Genomic DNA, 21208 nt, shown 5'->3' on the forward strand with positions numbered 1-21208 from the left:
CACTAAATAAAAATGGTTAGCTTACAGTACTTTGCTTTGCTTCAAAAATTATAGCCCATGTCACTTTCTTGGTGCTTCAATGCATCTTCAAATCCTCCATAGAAGTCTATGACAAAGTTTGTTTACAACACCTGCAGATTTTGAGGGGCTTTAACTAAGCTCAGTAAAAAAAAAAGAAAACTGATGCAGCCGTCACATCTAAGAACTTTAAGCGGCAATAAAATAAAGGTTTGCTTTTGGGTTTAACACTGCTTTCTTATCACGAGAGCAGTAGTCTCCAAACTGGCCTGGGAGCCAGATGCCGCCCTTTCCTTATTTTTATCCAGCCCTTGGAGCTCCCCTACTGAGACCAGTGAAAGGGGCACAGTTCCTCCTAATGACACCAATTGGGCCCAGTATCACCAATGATGGGGCACAACTCCTCCCAGTTTCACCAGTGATGGGGCACAACTCTTCCCACTTTCACCAATGATGGGGCACAACTCCTCCCACTGTTGCCAACGATGGGGCACAACTCCTTCCACTGTCGCCAACAATGGAGCACAACTCCTCTCACTGTCGCCAATGGGGCACAACTCCTCCAACTGTCACCAACGATGGGGCACAACTCCTCCCACTGTCACCAATGATGGGGCACGACATCTCCCACTGTCGCCAACAATGGGGCACGACTCTTCCCACTGTCGCCAACGATGGGGCATAACTCCCACTGTAGCCAATGATGGGGCACAATTCCTCCCACTGTCGCCAACGATGGGGCACAACTTCTCCCACTGTCACCAGCAATAGGGCACAACTCCTCCCACTGTCGCCAATGATGGGGCACAACTCCTCTCACTGTTGCCAATGATCGGGCACAACTCCTCTCACTGTCGCTAATGGGGCACAACTCCTCCCACTGTCGCCAATGATGGGGCACAACTCCTCTCACTGTTGCCAATGATGGGGCACAACTCCTCTCATTGTCACCAATGATGGGGTACAACTCCTCCCATTGTCACCAATGATGGGGCACAACTCCTCCCATTGTCGCCAATGATGGGGCACAAGTCCCAAAAGAAAACTTATGCAACCATCACATCTAAGAACTGGTAAGTGGCAATAAAATAAAGGTTTGGTTTTGGGTTTAACACTGCTTTCTTATCACAAGAGCAGTAGTCTCTAAACTGGCCTGGGAGCCAGATGCCGCCCCTTCCTTACTTTTATCCAGCCCTTGGAGCTCCCCTACTGAGACCAGTGAAAGGGGCACAGTTCCTCCCAATGACACCATATGGGCCCAGTATCACCAAGGATGGGGCACAACTCCTCCCAGTTCCACCAAAGATGGGGCACGACTCTTCCCACTTTCACCAATGATGGGGCACAACTCCTTCCACTGTCGCCAACAATGGAGCACAACTCCTCCCACTGTCACCAATGATGGAGCACAACTCCTCTCACTGTCGCCAATGGGGCTCAACTCCTCCCACTGTTGCCAATGACGGGGCACAACTCCTCCCCCACTAAAGATGGGGCACAACTCTTCCCACTTTCACCAATGATGGGGCACAACTCCTCCCACTGTCGCCAACAATGGGGCACAACCCCTCCCACTGTCGCCAACGATGGAGCACAACTCCTCCCACTGTCGCCAACGATGGGGCACCACTCTTCCCACTGTCGCCAATGATGGGGCACCACTCCTACCACTGTCACCAACGATGGGACACCACTCCTCCCACTATCGCCAGCTATGGAGCACAACTCCTCCCACTTTCGCCAATGATGGGGCACCACTCTTCCCACTGTCGCCAACGATGGGGCACAACTCCTCCCACTATCGCCAACTATGGGGCACAACTCCTCCCACTGTCGCCAACTATGGGGCACAACTCCTCTCACTGCCGCTAATGTGGCACAACTCCTCCCACTGCTGCTAATGATGGGGTACAACTCCTCCCACTGTTGCTAATGATGGGGTACAACTCCTCCCACTGTCGCCAATGATTGGGCACAACTTCTCCCATTGTCACCAATGATGGGGCACAAGTCCCAAAAGAAAACTTATGTAACCATCACATCTAAGAACTGGTAAGCGGCAATAAAATAAAGGTTTGGTTTTGGGTTTAACACTGCTTTCTTATCACGAGAGCAGTAGTCTCCAAACTGGCCTGGGAGCCAGATGCCGCCCCTTCCTTACTTTTATCACACCTACTGAGACCAGTGAAAGAGGCATAGTTCCTCCTAATGACACCATATGAGCCCAGTATCACCAATGATGGGGCACAACTCCTCCCAGTTCCACCAAAGATGGGGCACAACTCTTCCCACTTTCACCAATGATGGGGCACAACTCCTTCCACTGTCACCAATGATGGAGCACAACTCCTCCCACTGTCACCAACGATGGGGCACAACTCCTCCCCCACCAAAGATGGGGCACAACTCTTCCAACTTTCACCAATGATGGGGCACAGCTCCTTCCGCTGTTGCCAACAATGGGGCACAACTCCTCCCACTGTCACCAACGATGGAGCACAACTCCTCCCCCACCAAAGATGGGGCACAATTCTTCCCACTTTCACCAATAATGGGGCACAACTCCTTCCACTGTCGCCAACAATGGGGCACAACTCTTCCCACTTTCAGCAATTATGGGGCACAACTCCTCCCACTGTCACCAACGATGGGGCACAACTCCTCCCCCACCAAAGATGGGGCACAACTCTTCCCACTTTCACCAATGATGGGGCACAACTCCTTCCACTGTCGCCAACAATGGGGCACAACTCTTCCCACTTTCAGCAATGATGGGGCACAACTCCTCCCACTGTCACCAACGATGGGGCACAACTCCTCCCCCACCAAAGATGGGGCACAACTCTTCCCACTTTTATCAATGATGGGACACAACTCCTCCCACTGTCGCCAACTATGGGGCACAACTCCTTCCACTTTCGCCAACAATGGGGCACAACTCCTCCCACTGTCGTCAACTATGGGGCACAACTCCTCCCACTGTCGCCAACTATGGGGCACAACTCCTTCCACTTTCGCCAACAATGGGGCACAACTCCTCCCACTGTCAACAATGATGGAGCACAACTCCTCTCACTGTCGCCAATGGAGCACAGCTCCTCCCACTGTTGCCAACGATGGGGCACAACTCCTCCCCCACCAAAGATGGGGCACAACTCTTCCCACTTTCACCGATGGGGCACAACTCCTCCCACTGTCGCCAACGATGGGACACAACTCCTCCCACTATCGCCAACTATGGGGCACAAATCCTCCCACTGTCACCAACTATGGGGCACAACTCCTCTCACTGCTGCTAATGTGACACAACTCCTCCCACTGTTGCTAATGATGAGGCACAACTCCTCCCACTGTCACCAACGATGTGGCAGAACTCCTCCCACTGTTGCTAATGATGGGGTACAACTCCTCCCACTGTTGCTAATGATGAGGTACAACTCCTCCCACTGTCGCCAACGATTGGGCACAACTCCTCCCAGTGACACCAACGATGGGGCCCAATGACACCAATGATGGTCACAGTTTCTCCCATTGACACCAAAGGTAGGGGACCTTTGCTACTCCCAATAAGCACAGTCTGGCCCCTCTAAAGTCTGAAGGACAGTAAACTGGGCCCATTAGAAAGTCTGTGGACCCCTGCATGTGATGATGAAGTTGTGAGCAGTGACATCGAAGTAAATGAGCTGTGTTTCCCATAGCACGTGTCTGTCCTCCAGCACTGAGTAGTGGATCGGACACCGATCTCCGCACGATCCTCGCAGCCGGCAGGTCGCAGGTACCGCACTATCCTCCCTGGCTGTCAGCGTTCTGGAGAGGGAGGTGACGTCACATGTGGGCGGTGCTCGGTACTATCCCGACAGAAGGGGCGGAGCGAAGGGCTGTGTTGGGGAGGGCTTGTCTCAGAGAACGGGGGAACCTGCTGCTGGTTGTAGCAGAGCTGTGATCGGAGGAGCGATCTCCCCGGAGCCGTCATCTCCCTGTGAGGATCCCTCGATCTCCGCCATCCCCTCCTCTGGCATCCTCTGCATTCTCCTTTCCTCTGTCTGCTCCTCTAAAACAAAGCCAAGCGGATTGGGCTGTCTGTGTGTCGTGGAGACATGCGTTCAATAAGGAAGAGGTGGACGATCTGCACGATCAGCATCCTCCTGATCTTCTATAAAACCAAAGAGATCGCAAGGACTGACGAGCACCAGGACCCACAACTCAATGGGTAAATGTCAGCGCCCTATACCTGGCTGGGATCTGGTGGGTCTGTGTGTAGGGATCGCAGGGATCAGGTATTCCATATACCAGCACAAAGGATCCCACTCTGCACATGGGGGGTCAAACATTTCTTTTTTGTCTATCTGTTGTCTGCTATGTGGTGTTGTATCAGCTGGCTGCGGAGGATTTCCTCTTTAGGTTTGGCAATCTTCGTGCCCTTAGCAGAACTTGTCATTGTGATCGCCACACGTTGTCCTGTCACTGCTGAGCCCTGCAATTGTCATTTGGGCTGATCATGTGTCCCTGATGTCCCCACATCTGCTGATCGCTGTTTGTATTTACAGACAGGCAACTTGGATTTCCTCTCTGCTCAAGTTTCATGTTAAAAAGGGGAAGTTTAAAAGCTACAAATGTTCCCCTAACCTGATTGGTTGCTGGAGCTGAACACAGTTCGGGGCTCTGGCAAGTCATTTTTAGCAGCACATCATAAGGGGTTAAAGGTATGCATTACCCATAAAGTTATTTAAGGACAAATCAGTAACTTTTGTAGAATTGATTAATCCACAGCAAGTAAGCAATAGTAGCCAATCAAACATAGCCTTTCCTAAATTATTAGTTATCAGAGCGATGAGAAATGTCAGCTTTCTGTGGGTTACAAATTGCTACTTACAATTTAAATGAGTTGCATAGAAACTTAAAAAAGACAGCAGAAAAAAAGACAAAGAGGTCCATCAAGCCTGACACTTTTTACATTTTTTTTCTTTTTAATATTATTAAATTATAGAAACATAGACATGTGATGGCAGAAAGAAAGACCTAGTGGCCCATCAAGCCTGCCACTTTTTTAATAGTATTATTATTTTATATTATTCAATTATATGTTATATTGTAAAGCGTTGAGCGCTATATAAATTCTGTATAATAATAATTATAGAAACAGATTAATGACAGAAAAAAAGACCAAGTGGTCCATCAAGCTTGACACTTTTTTATTATTATTATTATTATTATTTTATATTATTAAATTATAGAAACATAGAAGATTGATGGCAGAAAAAAAGACCAAGTGGCCCATCAAGCCTGCCTCTTTTTTAATAGTATTATTATTTTATATTATTAATTTATAGAAATATAGAAGATTGATGGCAGAAAAAAAGACCAAGTGGTTCAATGATTCTACCCTGTTTTTTTAATTATTGTTTTGTTTTTATTATTATTATAGAAACTTAGAGTGAAGGCAGAAAACAAAAATGTGGTCCATTGATCCCACCCCTTTTTTATGCAATTTTTATTTTTTATGTTATTAAATTATAGAAACATAGACGTGTGATGGCAGAAAAAAAGACCAAGTGGTCCATCAAGCCTGCCACTTTTTAATATTTTTTTTATATTAATAAATTATAGAAACATAGAAGATTAATGGCAAAAAAAAGACCAAGTGGTTCATTTATTCTTCCCCATTTTTTATATTATTATTTTTGTATATCATTATATTATAGAAACGTACCATGAAGGCAGAAAAAAAAGAGCATGTGGTCCATTGGTCCCACTCCTTTTTTATATAATGTTTTTTTTTAATGTTATTAAATGTAGAAACATAGAAAAGTGATAGCAGAAAAAGACCAAGTGGTTCATTGATCTTGCTCCATTTTTTGTATTATTTTTTTTTCTATATTATTATAGTAACAAAGAGGAGTGGACAAAAAAAAAGACCACGTGGTCCATTGATCCTGCCCCATTTTTTATATTATTATTTTTTTTATTATATTATATTATAGAAATATTTAGGAGCAATGGCATAAGTGGTCCATTGGGTTTGCTACCGTTTTTAACATTTTTATATGCTGTTTTTTTTTCCTGTTTTGTATTTTAACTATGTTAGATCTATTATATATCAAATTATTTCTTTTTCTTTTTTTTTGCTTTGTTTGTCTGAGTAGCACTATGTGTTTGTTCCATGCATGTTTGAATCAACTTACTGTTGACTGGCTCACTACCTCTGCTGGAAGTCTGTTCCAAGCATCATGAGCTGGTTACTGAGTCATGAGTCGGTTAATACAGTATTGGGTGTTTGAGGTTTCCTAGTTCTTGCAGAGATCAGGGAATTATTGGTGATATGTACTAAGATAGCACTGCTTTTATTGATAGTACCAAAAATGTTATGTGGATTAGTGTATTGCCATTTTGTTATCATTATGTTGGCCAGTTTATTAGGTTTTTTTTTTATAGAATGGTTAGTTTCTAACACTATACAGTTGACAGAGATACAGAGGTGAATCTCCCGCTGAACGGTCCTGCAATAAAAAAAAGTACATTAGCTAAGTGCTATAATTTTCTTTTGAACTTTAATGTAATATTGGTTTGAAGTGTAAACATAAGGGTGACCTTACAAAGAACTAAAAAAAAAAGCTTCTCAAATCAGAACAAGGGTCTCTGGTTTCCGGGAGAGAAAAAAAATAATAATAAAGCATGGTATGCCAAGCTAGGCACTCAGAGAAAAGAAGTAAAATATAGATGAGTATAAAAGAAGGTCAGAGGAGTCAAGAGGCTAAGAAACAGGGAGCTGGCATGGCAATGACAGGCACTCAGTGAATGGTTTAAAGCCAGACAAGAGAAATGGAGAAGCACAAAGAAGAGGGATCCAAACATGTAGACACAGACAAAGAAACATGCATAGGGAATGAGAGAAACAAAGACATGGAAAGACAAAGAATCAGGCTACAAGGTGCCTACATGAAAAAAGCCGGCAATCCTTGGACATCTGGGCCCCCTGCCATGACATGGAGGGGGACAAAAAAAATAAAATCAGGTGTAGAATAGGCCAGTGGAGCGGAGCAGGGGAGGGTGTCCAGAAACAGACTGGAAGGAAAAGTCAACCCTTGATAATGAAGGGAACACGCACACACGTGAGGATGTAAGCACAGACTCATTGTGATCAATACTATCTGAAAAGGAGAGCATAATAGGTGTGAGACATGGCAATCAATACAATACTGAGCCGTCCTCTCCTACAGATGCTCATTTATTGGCCATTTTTTGTATGAGGACAGAGGAGTGGTCTGGTATAGAGAATAAGCTGTGACAGTGACATTATCAGTGCTCAATATGAATGTGTACTTGTCTGCTACCGGCACAAAGAAGGGGCTGGTATATCATGGGCTGAGCCATATTCCTGAGCATGTCCCTGATCAATTATTAAGGAACCTCATGAAAGTGTCTGATAGGAGAGCTGCCCATTGAAACCAATAAAATTCTCAATTTAGCTTAGAAAATGAAGGGAGAATATAATTGCTTGTTTACAATGCTTATGTACTGGTGACTGTCTTCTCTCCATATGTTAGGGATGACATTAATCCTTAGGGCAGGGCTGGACAGATCCCAGGAGCCAAGTACCCAATGCTCATTAAAGCTGAACTCTAGAAACTTGCAAATTCTTCCCTGCTGTTGGGCTGTGCCTGCACTGCTAGGGTTGGCTTCTTGTTTGGGTCTAGGGGCATGGAAAAGTAGATTTTTTTGTTATCAGATTCCCTGCTTCATAACCAGTCCCCGGAGCACCTTCTCCCCCATGCTCCAGCTGTCTGAGGGGCTGGCGTCGTCAAGACCAATACAGGGTCCATATCTGGAGTATGAGGGAGCGTCATCTGAAGGGGGAGCAGAGGATCGAGTAGGTAAAAGGGCTTTTCGCAGCTCCACTGACCAAACCAACAGTTAACCCTTGCAGAGTGGATGCATCTCTTTTGCAAGGGAGATTTTTCAGATTTCTCCGAGTTGGCATTTAAGCATTACAGTTTGGCATGTAACTTTTGAGATTTGGTCTAATTGTTAATGGAACTGGCGCCAAATAAAATCCTGCTGGCTCTTGGATTGGACAGACTGGCATCCTCTCCCATGGATTGGAGAGACTGGCTCTTACCCCAGGATTGGACAGACCGGCTCTCATCCCCAGAATAGGACAGTCTGCTTCCTATCTCCTGGATTAGACAGATTGGCTCCTCTCTCCTGGTTTGGACAGACTGATTAGCTGCTCTCCCATGGATTGGACAGACAAGCTCCTCCCTTTCCAGGTTTGGACAGACTGATTAGCTGCTCTCCCCTGGATTGGAAAAACTGGCTCATTTCTGCTGGATTGGACAGATTGGTTCCATCTTCTGGATTGGACAGACTGGCTCCTATCCCCTGGATTGGCCAACTGGCTCCTATCCCCTGGATCATGGCCTCTATCTCCATGATTTGACAGACTGGCTCCTATCCCCATGATTTGACAGACTGGCTCCTATCCCCTGGATTTGACAGACTGGCTCCTATCCCCTCGATTGGACAGACTAGCTCCTATCCCTTGGATCATGGCCTCTATCTCCATGATTTCACAGACTGGCCTCTATCTCCATGATTTGACAGACTGGCTCCTATCCTCTGGATTGGACAGACTGGATCCTATCCTCTCTATTGGACAGACTGGCCCCTATCCACTGGATTGGACAGACTGGCCCCTATCCCCTGGATCGGACAGACTGGATCTTATCCTCTCTATTGGACAGACTGGCCCCTGCGCACTGGATTGGACAGCCTTGCCCCTATCCACTGGATTGGATAGCCTTGCCCCTATCCACTGGATTGGACAGCCTTGCCCCTATCCACTGGATTGGACAGACTGGCCCCTATCCACTGGATTGGACAGACTGGCCCCTATCCACTGGATTGGACAGACTGTACCCTATCCACTGGATTGGACAGACTGGCCCCTATCTCCCGGATTGGACAGACTGGCCCCTATATCCCGGATTGGACAGACTGGCCCCTATCTCCTGGATTGGACAGACTGGCCCCTATCTCCAGGATTGGACAGACTGGCCCATATCTCCCGGATTGGACAGACTGGCCCCTATCTCCCGGATTGGACAGACTGGCCCCTATCTCCCGGATTGGACAGACTGGCCCCTATCTCCCGGATTGGACAGACTGGCCCCTATCTCCCGGATTGGACAGACTGGCCCCTATCTCCCGGATTGGACAGACTGGCCCCTATCTCCCGGATTGGACAGACTGGCCCCTATCTCCTGGATTGGACAGACTGGATCCTATCCTCTCTATTAGACAGACTGGCCCCTATCCCCTGGATTGGACAGATTGGCCCCTATCCCCTGGATTGAACAGACTGGCTCCTATCCCCTGACAAAAGTAGGAATTCTCACTTCCTTACTTCAATCGAAATCACTGTTGGAATCCCCTTGGTCCAAATTTGTGTTTACTGATGACAGTGGTTTTTAGTAATGACTGTTTTTGAGGCTTACCTCTGTCTGGATTAGTGTTTTAGGCAGAACTCCAGCTACAAATAAGATAAAAATTAGAGGCCCATTAAAAGATAAAATATCAAAATTAGTTTTTGTTGCAATATTCAGCTTTAAGGCAGAGATTTCCCCTGCAGTACATTTTTATGCCACTAGATGCTCTCAGTCTGATGCTCAGCAGCATTCACCCCTTTTCTTCTGAGCCCAGGTACATACATTGTTTGTATTTAAAAAATAATTTAATTCTGTACTATTGATGACAGAGTTAATTTGTGAACTGCCTTCAGTTCGGTTTAGGAATCAAACCAGAAAAGATAGGTGGCAATTGTTTCATATTCTCACTGATAAAAAGGTTTATCAAGCTCCTTATCTGCATTCTTGGTCTAGATCTGTGAATCTGTGAAAATATTAAAGGCTTTGGACAGTATGACAGCCATGCTACTAGCAGTAAACTGTGTAATTGAGGCCCTGGATTCCACTCATCAGTGGATCATGACTGGGGAGGATGAAACAAATTCATATTGGGTGCAATGATACTGGTCAATCTGTTCTCAAACACAAAACAGGGTCCTCCTTAAAAGAGGGGACCTGATGTTTGAAAACCACATATATTAAGTCTGAAAGGAGCAGCAGACCAATGAACTGAGAGTCCAAAACACTTATTATTGGTGTTTGTTTACTAGGAAGCTAAAACAGCCAATGTATTTCACAGGGTTCAAAGGTATTGCCCCTCTTCAAGGCTACAAAACATACAGAATTGATATACAAATGGTTGTAAAGACATAAAATGTACCACTAAAACGAAATATAATTATTATTATACAGAAAATTAAATAGCGCCAACAGTTTGCAAAATATTAGTTGCAATTCGGGACAAATAAAATTAAATATGTGTAAAATGTAATATCATATAACTCATTTTAAATGATAATAAATGAAAAAATATATAGAGAAAAATAAAGAGAATGGTTTAAAATTGTAGGTGAGAAACTATAATATGCAATATATTGCTCATTCGAATAGTATAAAGAAATAATAACAGATACAAAGCCTTAGAGCTGTTCCTGCAGGGCTCCCTTTTTAGGGATCATGATTGACATACAGCAAAATCATTAATTAAAGATTTCTATGAATATCAATAAATTGATGTGGCCTATCACTGTTCTTATGCATTACAATTAACTTTTGGATTTTAAGCTTTGATGAACAGGGTCCTCTGATTCCTCCTGTCTTGAATTGTATTGTAACTGTACTGTATGCCCCCATGTTGTAAAGCACTGTGCAAAGTGTTGGCGCTATATAAATTCTGAATAATAATAATAATAATAACAACAATGAACTACAGAAAAGCAGCTAAATACGTAGTTGAAATACATACACTATATTGCCAATAGTATTGGGATGCCTGCCTTCATGAACTTTAATGGCATCCCAGTCTTAGTCTGTAGGATTCAAAATTAAGTTGGCCCACCCTTTGCAGCTATAACAGCTTCAACTCTTGTAGGAAGGCTGTCCACAAGGTTTAGGAGTGTGTCTATGGGAATGTTTGACCATTCTTCTAGAAGTGCATTTGTGAGGTCAGGAACTGATGTCGGACGAGAAGGCCTGGCTCACAGTCTCTGCTCTAATTAATCCCAAAGGTGTTCTATTGGTTGAGGTCAGGACTCTGTGTAGGCCAGTCAAGTTCCTCCACCCCAAACTCACTCATCCATGTCTTTATAGACCTTGCTTTGTGCACTGTCACGCAACCATATTGGACAGAAAGGAGCCATCCCCAAACTGTTCCCACAAAGTTGGGAGCCTAAAATTGTCCAAAATGTCTCCCCTCCATCAAACTTTACACTTGGCACAATGCAGTCAGGCAATTACTTAATGTGGCCTACTACTTCATGGCTGAGTTGCTGTTGTTCCCAGATGCTTCCACTTTGTTATAATACCACCAACAGTTGACCGTGGAATATTTAATAGCAAGGAAATTTCACGGATGGACTTATTGCACAGGTGGCAACCTATCACGGTACCACGCTTGAATTTACTGAGCTCCTGAAAGCGACCCATTCTTTCACAAATGTTTGTAGAAGCAGTCTGCATCCCTAGGTGCTTGATTTTATACTCCTGTGGCCATGGAGGTGATTGGAACTCTTGAATCCAATGATTTGTAGGGACGTCTCAATACCTTTAGAAATATAGTGTATACGTTAGCATGTAAGTGTTTTAGTAGCTACAATATTTTCAAATCAGAGACCTCACTGTTTTCCACTGTAGTCAGGGCTCATGCACACTGATGCATTTGCCATTACATAGTAAAAACAGAGGCTAAATGGTTAGCACTTCCGCCTGGCAGTACTAGAGTTGTTGGTTCAAATCCCAGCCACGGCAACACCTGCCTGGAGTTTGCATGTTCTCCCTGTGCCTGCGTGGGTTTCTTCTGGTTTCCTCCCACACTCCAAAGACATGCTGGTAGGTTAATTGGATCCTGTCTAAATTAGCCCTAGTATGTATGAATGTAAGTTAGGGACCTTAGATTGTACACCCCTTGAGGGTTAGGGACTGATGTGAATGTATAATATATATGTAAAGCGCTGCGTAAATTGACAGTGCTATATATGTACCTGAAATAAATAAATAAATAAAAAGTATTTCTGCACCTGGAAGTCACAGATGGAACATATAGAACTCTGCAAGCAGCTGATGAAAATCAATGATAGGTAGAAATATGCAGCGACTGTATGCACATCTGAATGGTACTTGTGTACAGGGCTGGATGCGTATAGGGATGTAGACTCTGCATTTGCGGCATATGTTCCCATACGCATATGCCCTGTGTTGCTTGGATGTGCATACAGCTGCTGCATACTTCAGCTTCTCGTTTTGATTGGTTGGTGGCAGCGTGATGTCTACTCTCCCTGTGACCCCTCTGCCCCAGACTACATTTGGTATTTGCGCTGTACAGGCACATACATACATGTGCATGGCCCTAATCAATACAGCTTATTGACCCACCTTCAGCCTTCTGCTTGGACATGAATGGTGCCACAGTACACATCCCTGTGCTCTTTCCTAATCAGAATAGTAGACTGACAGGTTTATACCATGCAGTACTTTTGAATGGATGTGCCATTATTACTATTGTAGGGGTGCCATCAATAGCGTTCCAGTTCTTGACAACATTTCTGTATGCTATGTCAGGGATGAAGACAGCCGCATTGTTAAATGAGCAAAAAAAATCTATACTCAGCTACCTGCTGCAACTGTTCCCCGCTGGCTCTAAGCCCAAGAACTGAGTGATTACATGACCGATGATCACTCAATTCTGGTGTCTGCTCCACCCCAGGGGCATCGGGCTCTGGAGGGGGCGGTGGCCGGAGGGGCTCACTCAAGCTCTCAGTGGCGCACTGGGAGGCTGAGCCAGCTGGCAGTCAGGAATCTGGGTGTATCCCAACATTACTGTCGGGATCTTTCAAGAGTCCGGAGCAGCTCTGTGATGCCAGCCAGCTGACAACAGACTTTAGACTGCTGTGGGCTGTTTCTGGGTCACAAGTAAGTGCGCTTCTGTGACCCACAAGAGAAGTATGGTCAACAGAGTTTTGCCCATACTTCTCTTTTAATCAGCTGTAGTGAGCCCATTGGTAGTTTTGAAGGGATGTGCATTATTATTTATTTATTTATTACTTATTTCAGGTACTTATATAGCGCCGTCAATTTACGCAGCGCTTTACATATATATTGTACATTCACATCAGTCCCTAACCCTCAAGGGGTGTACAATCTAAGGTCTCTAACTCACATTCATACATACACATACTAGGGCCAATTTAGACAGGATCCAATTAACCTACCAGCATGTCTTTGGCGTGTGGGAGGAAACCGGAGTACCCAGAGGAAACCCGCGCAGCATTAAAGGACCCTATGCAAGGTGTCCACTGTCTCAAGATGCTTCTGGTCAAATGTGCAGAAAATACTTGTGGTGCCTCCAGCCCAGCAGTCTTGTATACTCTTTTAATCAGGTTTATTTTTTTTGTTCAAACTTTGTTCAAATGACACTCCATCCAACTCTATGTACTGCAGCATGCTGTTACATGGTGTGGTGACGTAAAGCACATTTTGCATTTTTACACTGCCAGATATATATGTGCCCTTGCGTCCAGCCTGCATTCATTTGCGTCAATGTCAACAAAGATTATTTTTATTGTTATACAGGATTTAAATTCCAAGATTTTGTGCAGCTCTTTACAAAATATAGAGAAACAGTTTGGTTAAAATATGATTCAATATAAGAAGTGTGAATGAGCCCCAAATCATTTTGCCTGGATGCCAAATTTGACCTGAAGGTAGCACAGTGTGGCAGCTCTAGGCCCCGCCTACTTCCATCCACAGGTCCAGTGCATAGCTATATGGACTCATTCAGATGGACACTGACAAGCATCCTATGTGCTGTGCCGCTGTTTTCTGCATCTGCATCCATCTCTGAGCTGCTTGCAGGCAACCTATAGAAGTGGATGCAGACACAACAGCTACACAGACACAGCCGCATGTCAAAACCTGACATGAGTGCAGGTGCGGGGGCAAGGATCTGTCTGCATTTGAATCTGCGCACCCTTTCCCGTATTGATGATACGGATGTCAGCACCTGGCTGAATGACCCTAAAGTGTTGATGCCCACCCAACAGCCATTCCTGTAAAACACTAGGCACGAAATGAGTGGGCTCAGTACGCTGCCATGGATTGGTGCCTGGGAAGGAAATTTAAAGCAAAGCTGGCTATACACTAGTAGAATTTAGGTCACAATTTTTCATTTTATGAATGTTCATTCAATTTTATAGTGGGTTCAATGTTTCTTTTCAACCGCAGTGATGAAAAAATTTGAAGAAGCAAGATGGCAATTTTTTTTTTTCAAATGAAGAAATTTTTATCAGTGTGTGTGGTTTTCGTTTTGGAAATGACATTCATTCCAAAATCGAATGTTAAAAGTACCTTTGAGTAACATTTGTCCAGTCATCGAATGTTCAAAGAATCTTCATATAAATATTATGACATACGTTTGTTTGAAAATCTATTAGTGTATACCCAGCTTTAGGCTACATGCACAGTGGAACACCCCTAGACGTTAACTCTTCTGGCAGCAGAAAATTATAACTGTGGCAAAAATGCATGTGAATATGGGAACGCGTTTAGTGCTTAGACATTTATTAATTTCATTGGCCAGAGTACTTGCCATTGAAATGAATAAACTCCTAAGTGCTAAATGCAGCTAGTGCTTAGACACGTTTACATGAGTTTTTGCTGCAATTTTTTTTTTTTTGCTAAAGCATTCCTCTTCTGAACGCTATTCTTCTACATTCAGTAGAGGAACGTTTAATTGCCTCTATCTTTGGTAAAAGTCTATGTGTGCATGGACACATAGGCTTTTACTGAGCTGAGTTTAGGGGCTCTGCCTAGGGTTGCCACCTCATTCCTTTAACACCTTCCCGCCCCACATATAGCAGATTGACCGCCGGGCGGGACACTCGCCATTGTGACTGGGTGTCATATGATGTCCTGTCAAAACAAGACGCTCATGCAGCCGCGGGGCCATGCAGTGGCGCGATCTGTCACCGGCTGTGTCCACGGGACACAGCCAATGACATAGCACTACACTGGCCCGTTGCCAGTGTCATGTGACCGCTGTGACCAATCACAGCAGATCTCATGTCAATTGTATACAATGGATGGCTTCCTGTCATGCCATCCATTGTATACAATTATGCTGTTAGCTGTGACTGGTCAAGGCAGTCACATGATATAGACAGGGCCAATCACAGCCCATCTGTATCATGTGATGAGCTTTGCCAATCACAGCTAATCACAATAAAAGATTGAATGAATCAGTTTCATTCAGTAACAATGATTGCAAATATCAATGAAATACATTGACATTAGCAAAAATAATGTGTTAAAAAAATTTAATAAATCCTGATCACTTGCCCGGAGTAGTTCAATGTTACTATGGTTACATTGTATTGCTTTGGTCACAGTGTGCTGAAAAATAAAATAATAGAAAAAAGAAAAAATTTAATAAAATAATAGAAACATTTGAAAAAAAAATACAAAGTATATTATTATTATTATTTTCACCAAAGAAATGTAGCAGAATACATTTTGACCTACATTTATGAAGAAATTTTATTTATCTGCAAAATTTTATAACAGAAACGAAGAAAAGTGCATTTTTTTTTCAAAAGTTTCAGGTGTTTTTTTTTTATTTAGCAAAAAAATAAAAACTCAGTGGTGATTAACCTCCCTGGCGGTATTCCCGAGTGTAGCTCGGGGTAAAGTTTCAGTACCACAAGCGGTAACCCCGAGCTACACTTGGGCTTACCATGCGGCGCTGCTCCGGGATCTGTTCTTCTCTTACCTTGTCCTGCGCTCCCGCGATGTCCCTCCTGCAGTGTCCCCTGTAATGTCCTCCGGCGGATACCAGAATCTGTCTTCTGGGTTCCGTTCCCTGCGACGTCAGGACGTACGGGGACGGAACGGGGGGAAATTTGAAAACGACAAAAAGTGACATTCACTAAATTCACTAAAATAACATAGTAAAATATTACTGTATCAAACCATTTCACATACATTTTGTCCTGAGTGCTTTGTCCTGTGTTCTGCCTGCATTTTTACTGTTCTTTCTGCCTGGAAACAGAGAAACGTCCATGGCGTCCAAAAAGCGTCCCTTTAGGTCAAAAGCAGTTTTAGACCAGCTAGAGAACAGCGATAGTAAATCAGAACCACTTGCAGAATTGAGTGATAATGATTCGTGGGGAAATTCGTCATCAGACACTGAAAACGATTCTGCGACTTTGGTCAGTAATGTGCGAACTTGGCGCTATATTTCAAATTTCAGTGTTTTTGGTTTGATTATATTATTGAATTAAATGTATTATTATTATATTATTATTTTTTATGATTATTTATTAAATTATAATTTATGATTTCGTGTTTCAAATTTTAACATACCCGGGATGTTTACTAGACTCTTGTTCGGACAGATTTCAGTGAGTTATTCCTAAAAATTACAGGCCTACAATAAAAAAAAAACATATTTCCATGCAAAAAAATGTACCGCTTTGAGCACAGAAATATGGACATAATCAGACCGCTAGGGAGGTTAAATACCACCAAAAGAAAGCTCTATTTGTGTGAAAAAAATGCTACAAATTTCATATGGGTACAGTGTTGCATGACTGTGCAATTGTCATTCAAAGTGTGACAGCGCTGAAAGCTGAAAATTAGCCTGGGCAGGAAGGGGTATAAGTGCCCGGTATTGAAGTGGTTAAAACCGAACACATTAATTACACGGGTTCTGTGGCTGATTAAGTTGGCAATTAAACTCACTTATGCAGGCCATAGACGGTTCGTTTATCGGCCGAATTTTCGTCCGAAAGAATAATCGGCCGATATTCGCACCATTAGTGGGGCAATGTCATCGGCCGATTTTCGCGGTTCCTCCTTATTTCTTTTATCGGTCATGCTGGAAAATATACGAAAAACGGACGATTTTCGTAATCATTGATGGCAACAGAACGACCGATGTTTAATGTTTAATAATACGGCTGATAAACAAACCGCCTATGGCCTGCATTAGTGCCTTATCTGTGCAAATAATATGTGTTCGGTTTTAAAGGGATGAGGTGGCAACCCTAGCTCCGGCAAAAAAACACCAAAATCTCCTAAACTCTCATTTAGGAGCAGCAGTTTGCATGGGGCCTTAATATGATAGAATTTTCCATTTTCCATTTTTTTTTCCAACACCAACATGGCAGCATCCATGTGGTAGACCAATAATTACCTACTAGGGAAGGAGCTGAAGCAAATTCTATTTCATGAGAACAGTAAGGAAGCAATAGCCTTCCTACAAATTGGACCTGTGGGTGGCGCTGTATGTGAAATTTGAAATGATGGCTTGTAGCCAGTTAAAACAGAGCAGCTGCAGAAGGGTGGTCAGGATCAGCTAATAATCCAGCCTAGAAAAGCCTTACATATGCTTCATTTTCTGAACTTCACGCCCGCCTATGTACGGGGACAGACAGTCTCACTCCCCCTGCCCCGCGAAGGGTTTTGTGAAAATAATCATGGGTGAGTGCACGGTTCAGCTCACAGCCCCCTTATTAATTAACTTCAGCTATTACAAAGCCTTGGGTTGAGACAGATTGGTTTCCCTCCAAGTTTAAAGCTGTCTGTTGTTCTTATTGGTTCAACAATATTCACAGCGAAAGACCACAAACGCTCCAGCCATAAACATAGACTACCTCCGAGGGACACGAGAGTTCCTTCCTAAGCACATTTTAGTTTGCCGTTCTTGGAGTACAAGGCTTGGATATCATCCAGGTTACTTGAAATATAATAATGCGCATTTTACACATCCAGATTGAGAATATGGTAATTAGTACAACACTTCTGCCTTCCACAAAAGTAATTGGGGTCGTATTATGCAACTATGGAGCATGCATATTTATCACGGCATTCATGTTTGCCTTTTTTTCAGAGGAAACATTATGTGATGTGTTTGTTTGTCCTGCACTAGAAAAGCACATCTGCGTCCTGCTGTAGGAAGTCTGCTTGACAAGCGTCGTCTTTGCTTTACTGGTAGAAGTGACTAATAAGTGTCTTGATAATTACTGAACAAAAAAAAAGTCTATTTGCTGAAACTTGGCGGAAAGTCCAAAATATAACTGATAAAATATTGCCGTCTAAAATGTAATCTGAGAATCGCATTGTTGCTGGTTGGATGATGCAGAATACTAATTATTTATGCCACTTCCTGCCAAAAAAGAATTTGAAACTAATTAACATGATTGTTTTGGGCCATGGAAGTTGCTTTTCCAATAATTCCACCTTGGCGCGGTGCTGTAGTCAATATATAAGTAATGCTGGGCTTTGAATGTACACAAATGGCATGGACTGTACCTCTCAGCTGTATTTACAGCCTTTTAAGCTAAAACATTAATGACTACAAAGAAACCTATATCCATTAGTTAATGTTGTAAGGGTCTGCCAATCACCAGGAATGTTGGGTTTATGTACTCATATAGTGTTCAATTAGAGAAAGATTTGAACGGTTTGGCAACTGTTACACGCAGTTACATTGGTCTACCTTGGACCTACTGCGCCATGCCTGTAGGACCCCCTGGAAGCTGGAAATCACAGATAGAAAGATGTGAAAGTTTTGGCAACTGCTACACGCAGTTACATTGGTCTACCTTGGACTTACAGCGCCATGACTGTAGGACCCCCTGAAAGCTGAAAATCACAGATAGAAAGATGTGAAAGTTTTGGCAACTGTTACACGCAGTTACATTGGTCTACCTTGGACCTACTGCACCATGCCTGTAGGACCCCACTGGAAGCTGGAAATCACAGATAGAAAGATGTGAAAGTTTTGGCAACTGTTGCACGCAGTTACATTGGTCTACCTTGGACTTACGACGCCATGCCTGTAGGACCCCCCGGAAGCTGGAAATCAAAGATAGAGAGATTTGAAAGGTTTGGCAACTGTTACATGCAGTTACATTGGTCTACCTTGGACTTACGGCACCATGCCTGTAGGACCCCACTGGAAGCTGGAAATCACAGATAGAAAGATGTGAAAGTTTTGGCAACTGTTGCACGCAGTTACATTGGTCTACCTTGGACTTACGACGCCATGCCTGTAGGACCCCCTGGAAGCTGGAAATCAAAGATAGAGAGATTTGAAAGTTTTGGCAACTGTTACACGCAGTTACATTGGTCTACCTTGGACTTACGGTGCCATGCCTGTAGGACCCCCTGGAAGCTGGAAATCACAGATAGAGAGATTTGAAAGTTTTGTCAACTGTTACACGCAGTTACATTGGTCTACCTTGGACTTACGGCGCCATGCCTGTAGGACCCCCTGGAAGCTGGAAATCACAGATAGAGAGATTTGAAAGTTTTGGCAACTGTTACACACAGTTACATTGGTCTACCTTGGACCTACTGCGCCATGCCTGTAGGACCCCCTGGAAGCTGGAAATCACAGATAGAGAGATTTGAAAGTTTTGGCAACTGTTACACGCAGTTACATTGGTCTACCTTGGACTTACGGCACCATGCCTGTAGGACCCCCTGGAAGCTGGAAATCACAGATAGAGAGATTTGAAAGTTTTGGCAACTGTTACACACAGTTACATTGGTCTACCTTGGACTTACGGCGCCATGCCTGTAGGACCCCCTGGAAGCTGGAAATCACAGATAGAGAGATTTGAAAGTTTTGGCAACCGTTACACACAGTTACATTGGTCTACCTTGGACGTACAACGCCATGCCTGTAGAACCCTCTGGAAGCTAGAAATCACAGTAGTAGTCACCGCTACTACAATGATCTCCACTAGCTTCCCCCATTCCAAACTGCTGCCCTGCTGTATTGTGAACACAGAAGATCACTTGCTGGGCATGGGTGCCATTCAGAAAACATTTTGCATTTGTGCAAAGCATTCTATAATTGGACAAGTTGGAGAGGGTGAGGCAATGACATTTCATCAGAAAATGCTTTGCTTTCACTATTCAAGTATAACTTAAAGTGTTACTAAACCCAGGACCCTGCATTCACTATATCTGGTCTCCCACAGTACGCAACATGGAAGTGCAATTATTTCAGTAAATATAAACTGCTAAATACCTTGTCTCATCAGCAGTTAGAGCAGTCTTGTGACTTCAGTAGAGCACTAGTTAAAGCTTGTAGGAGGAGTTTTCTTTCTGCTCTAGGAGGATGCAGAACTCCCGACCTCTGTCTGGACAGTGCGGATTGGCCCTGTGCTGATCATGTACACTCTCCCAAGAAAAGAAAAAAACCTCTAGCAATACATACCAAACTGAACATGTGCATGTGGCTACTTGTTCAGTCTGGCTTATCAGGAGATAAGGCATGGACATCTGAACAAGAGGAGGGGCAGAGAAAACAGGATCAAACAGCCTTTTTACACAATGCAGAGGATTAACCCCTTAGGTTCCACAGTGAGTATTACAATCATGTCTTACTGCATATACAGACTGATTTTACTATTGTGGGTTTAGTAACACTTTAAGGCAAAATAGCTCTACAATGAAGCCTAATGGGTTGATTTACTAAAACTGGAGAGTGCAAAACCCGGTACAGCTCTGCTCAAACGCAATCAGTTTCCAGGATTTTTGTCAAAACTTAATTGAACAAGCTGAAGTTAGAAGCTAATTGGCTCCCACGCACAGCTGCACCAGATTTTATACTTCCCAGTTTTACTAAATCAACTCTACAGTGTAGCTAAAATAAAAAAAACAAAAAAACAAAAAACAAAAAAATCAGCATAAGGGACATAATTTACAGTCAGTAGGATGTGTCCTTTGTGCTGATTCCTCCTCTACCAATAGAAATCCTTCTCTGTCCATGCCTCCCCACAGCTACCCTTGGTCTTTAACCACTTGCTGCCCATCTACAGTACATATACTGCGAGTTGGTGGCACATCCAGGCTGTGCATGAGTGTGCCCCCTGCTGACCTGTGCTGTGCAGCACGTTTGTCAACACATTTCAGCCAGTGGCTAAAACCTGCTGATCAACTGTGGCTAATCACATCACAGAGTTTTGTGCTTACAAACAGACAGAACTGCCAACTATTTCTTCTCCCTGAAAAGCAGGGAGAAAGAGCAGCCACATCTGTGAGTAAAAGCAGCACACATT

At 43.7% G+C, this 21208-nt stretch overlaps 1 protein-coding gene across 1 annotated transcript in view; it reads left to right on the forward strand.

Moving 5' to 3' along the window:
• Positions 1-3917: 3917 nt before the first annotated feature.
• ST8SIA4 (ST8 alpha-N-acetyl-neuraminide alpha-2,8-sialyltransferase 4) overlaps positions 3918-21208 on the forward strand; it is a 221763-nt gene continuing 204472 nt past the window's right edge. Inside the window, exon 1 of the mRNA XM_089679115.1 lies at positions 3918-4228. Coding sequence (XP_089535241.1) covers positions 4116-4228 — 113 coding nt within the window. The 5' untranslated portion in view covers positions 3918-4115. The remainder of the gene's footprint in view (positions 4229-21208) is intronic.

This window comes from Staurois parvus, unplaced genomic scaffold, assembly GCF_062004578.1.
Source record: "Staurois parvus isolate SC_StPar_1 unplaced genomic scaffold, SC_StPar_1.0 ptg000218l, whole genome shotgun sequence".
Lineage (NCBI taxonomy): Eukaryota > Metazoa > Chordata > Amphibia > Anura > Ranidae > Staurois > Staurois parvus.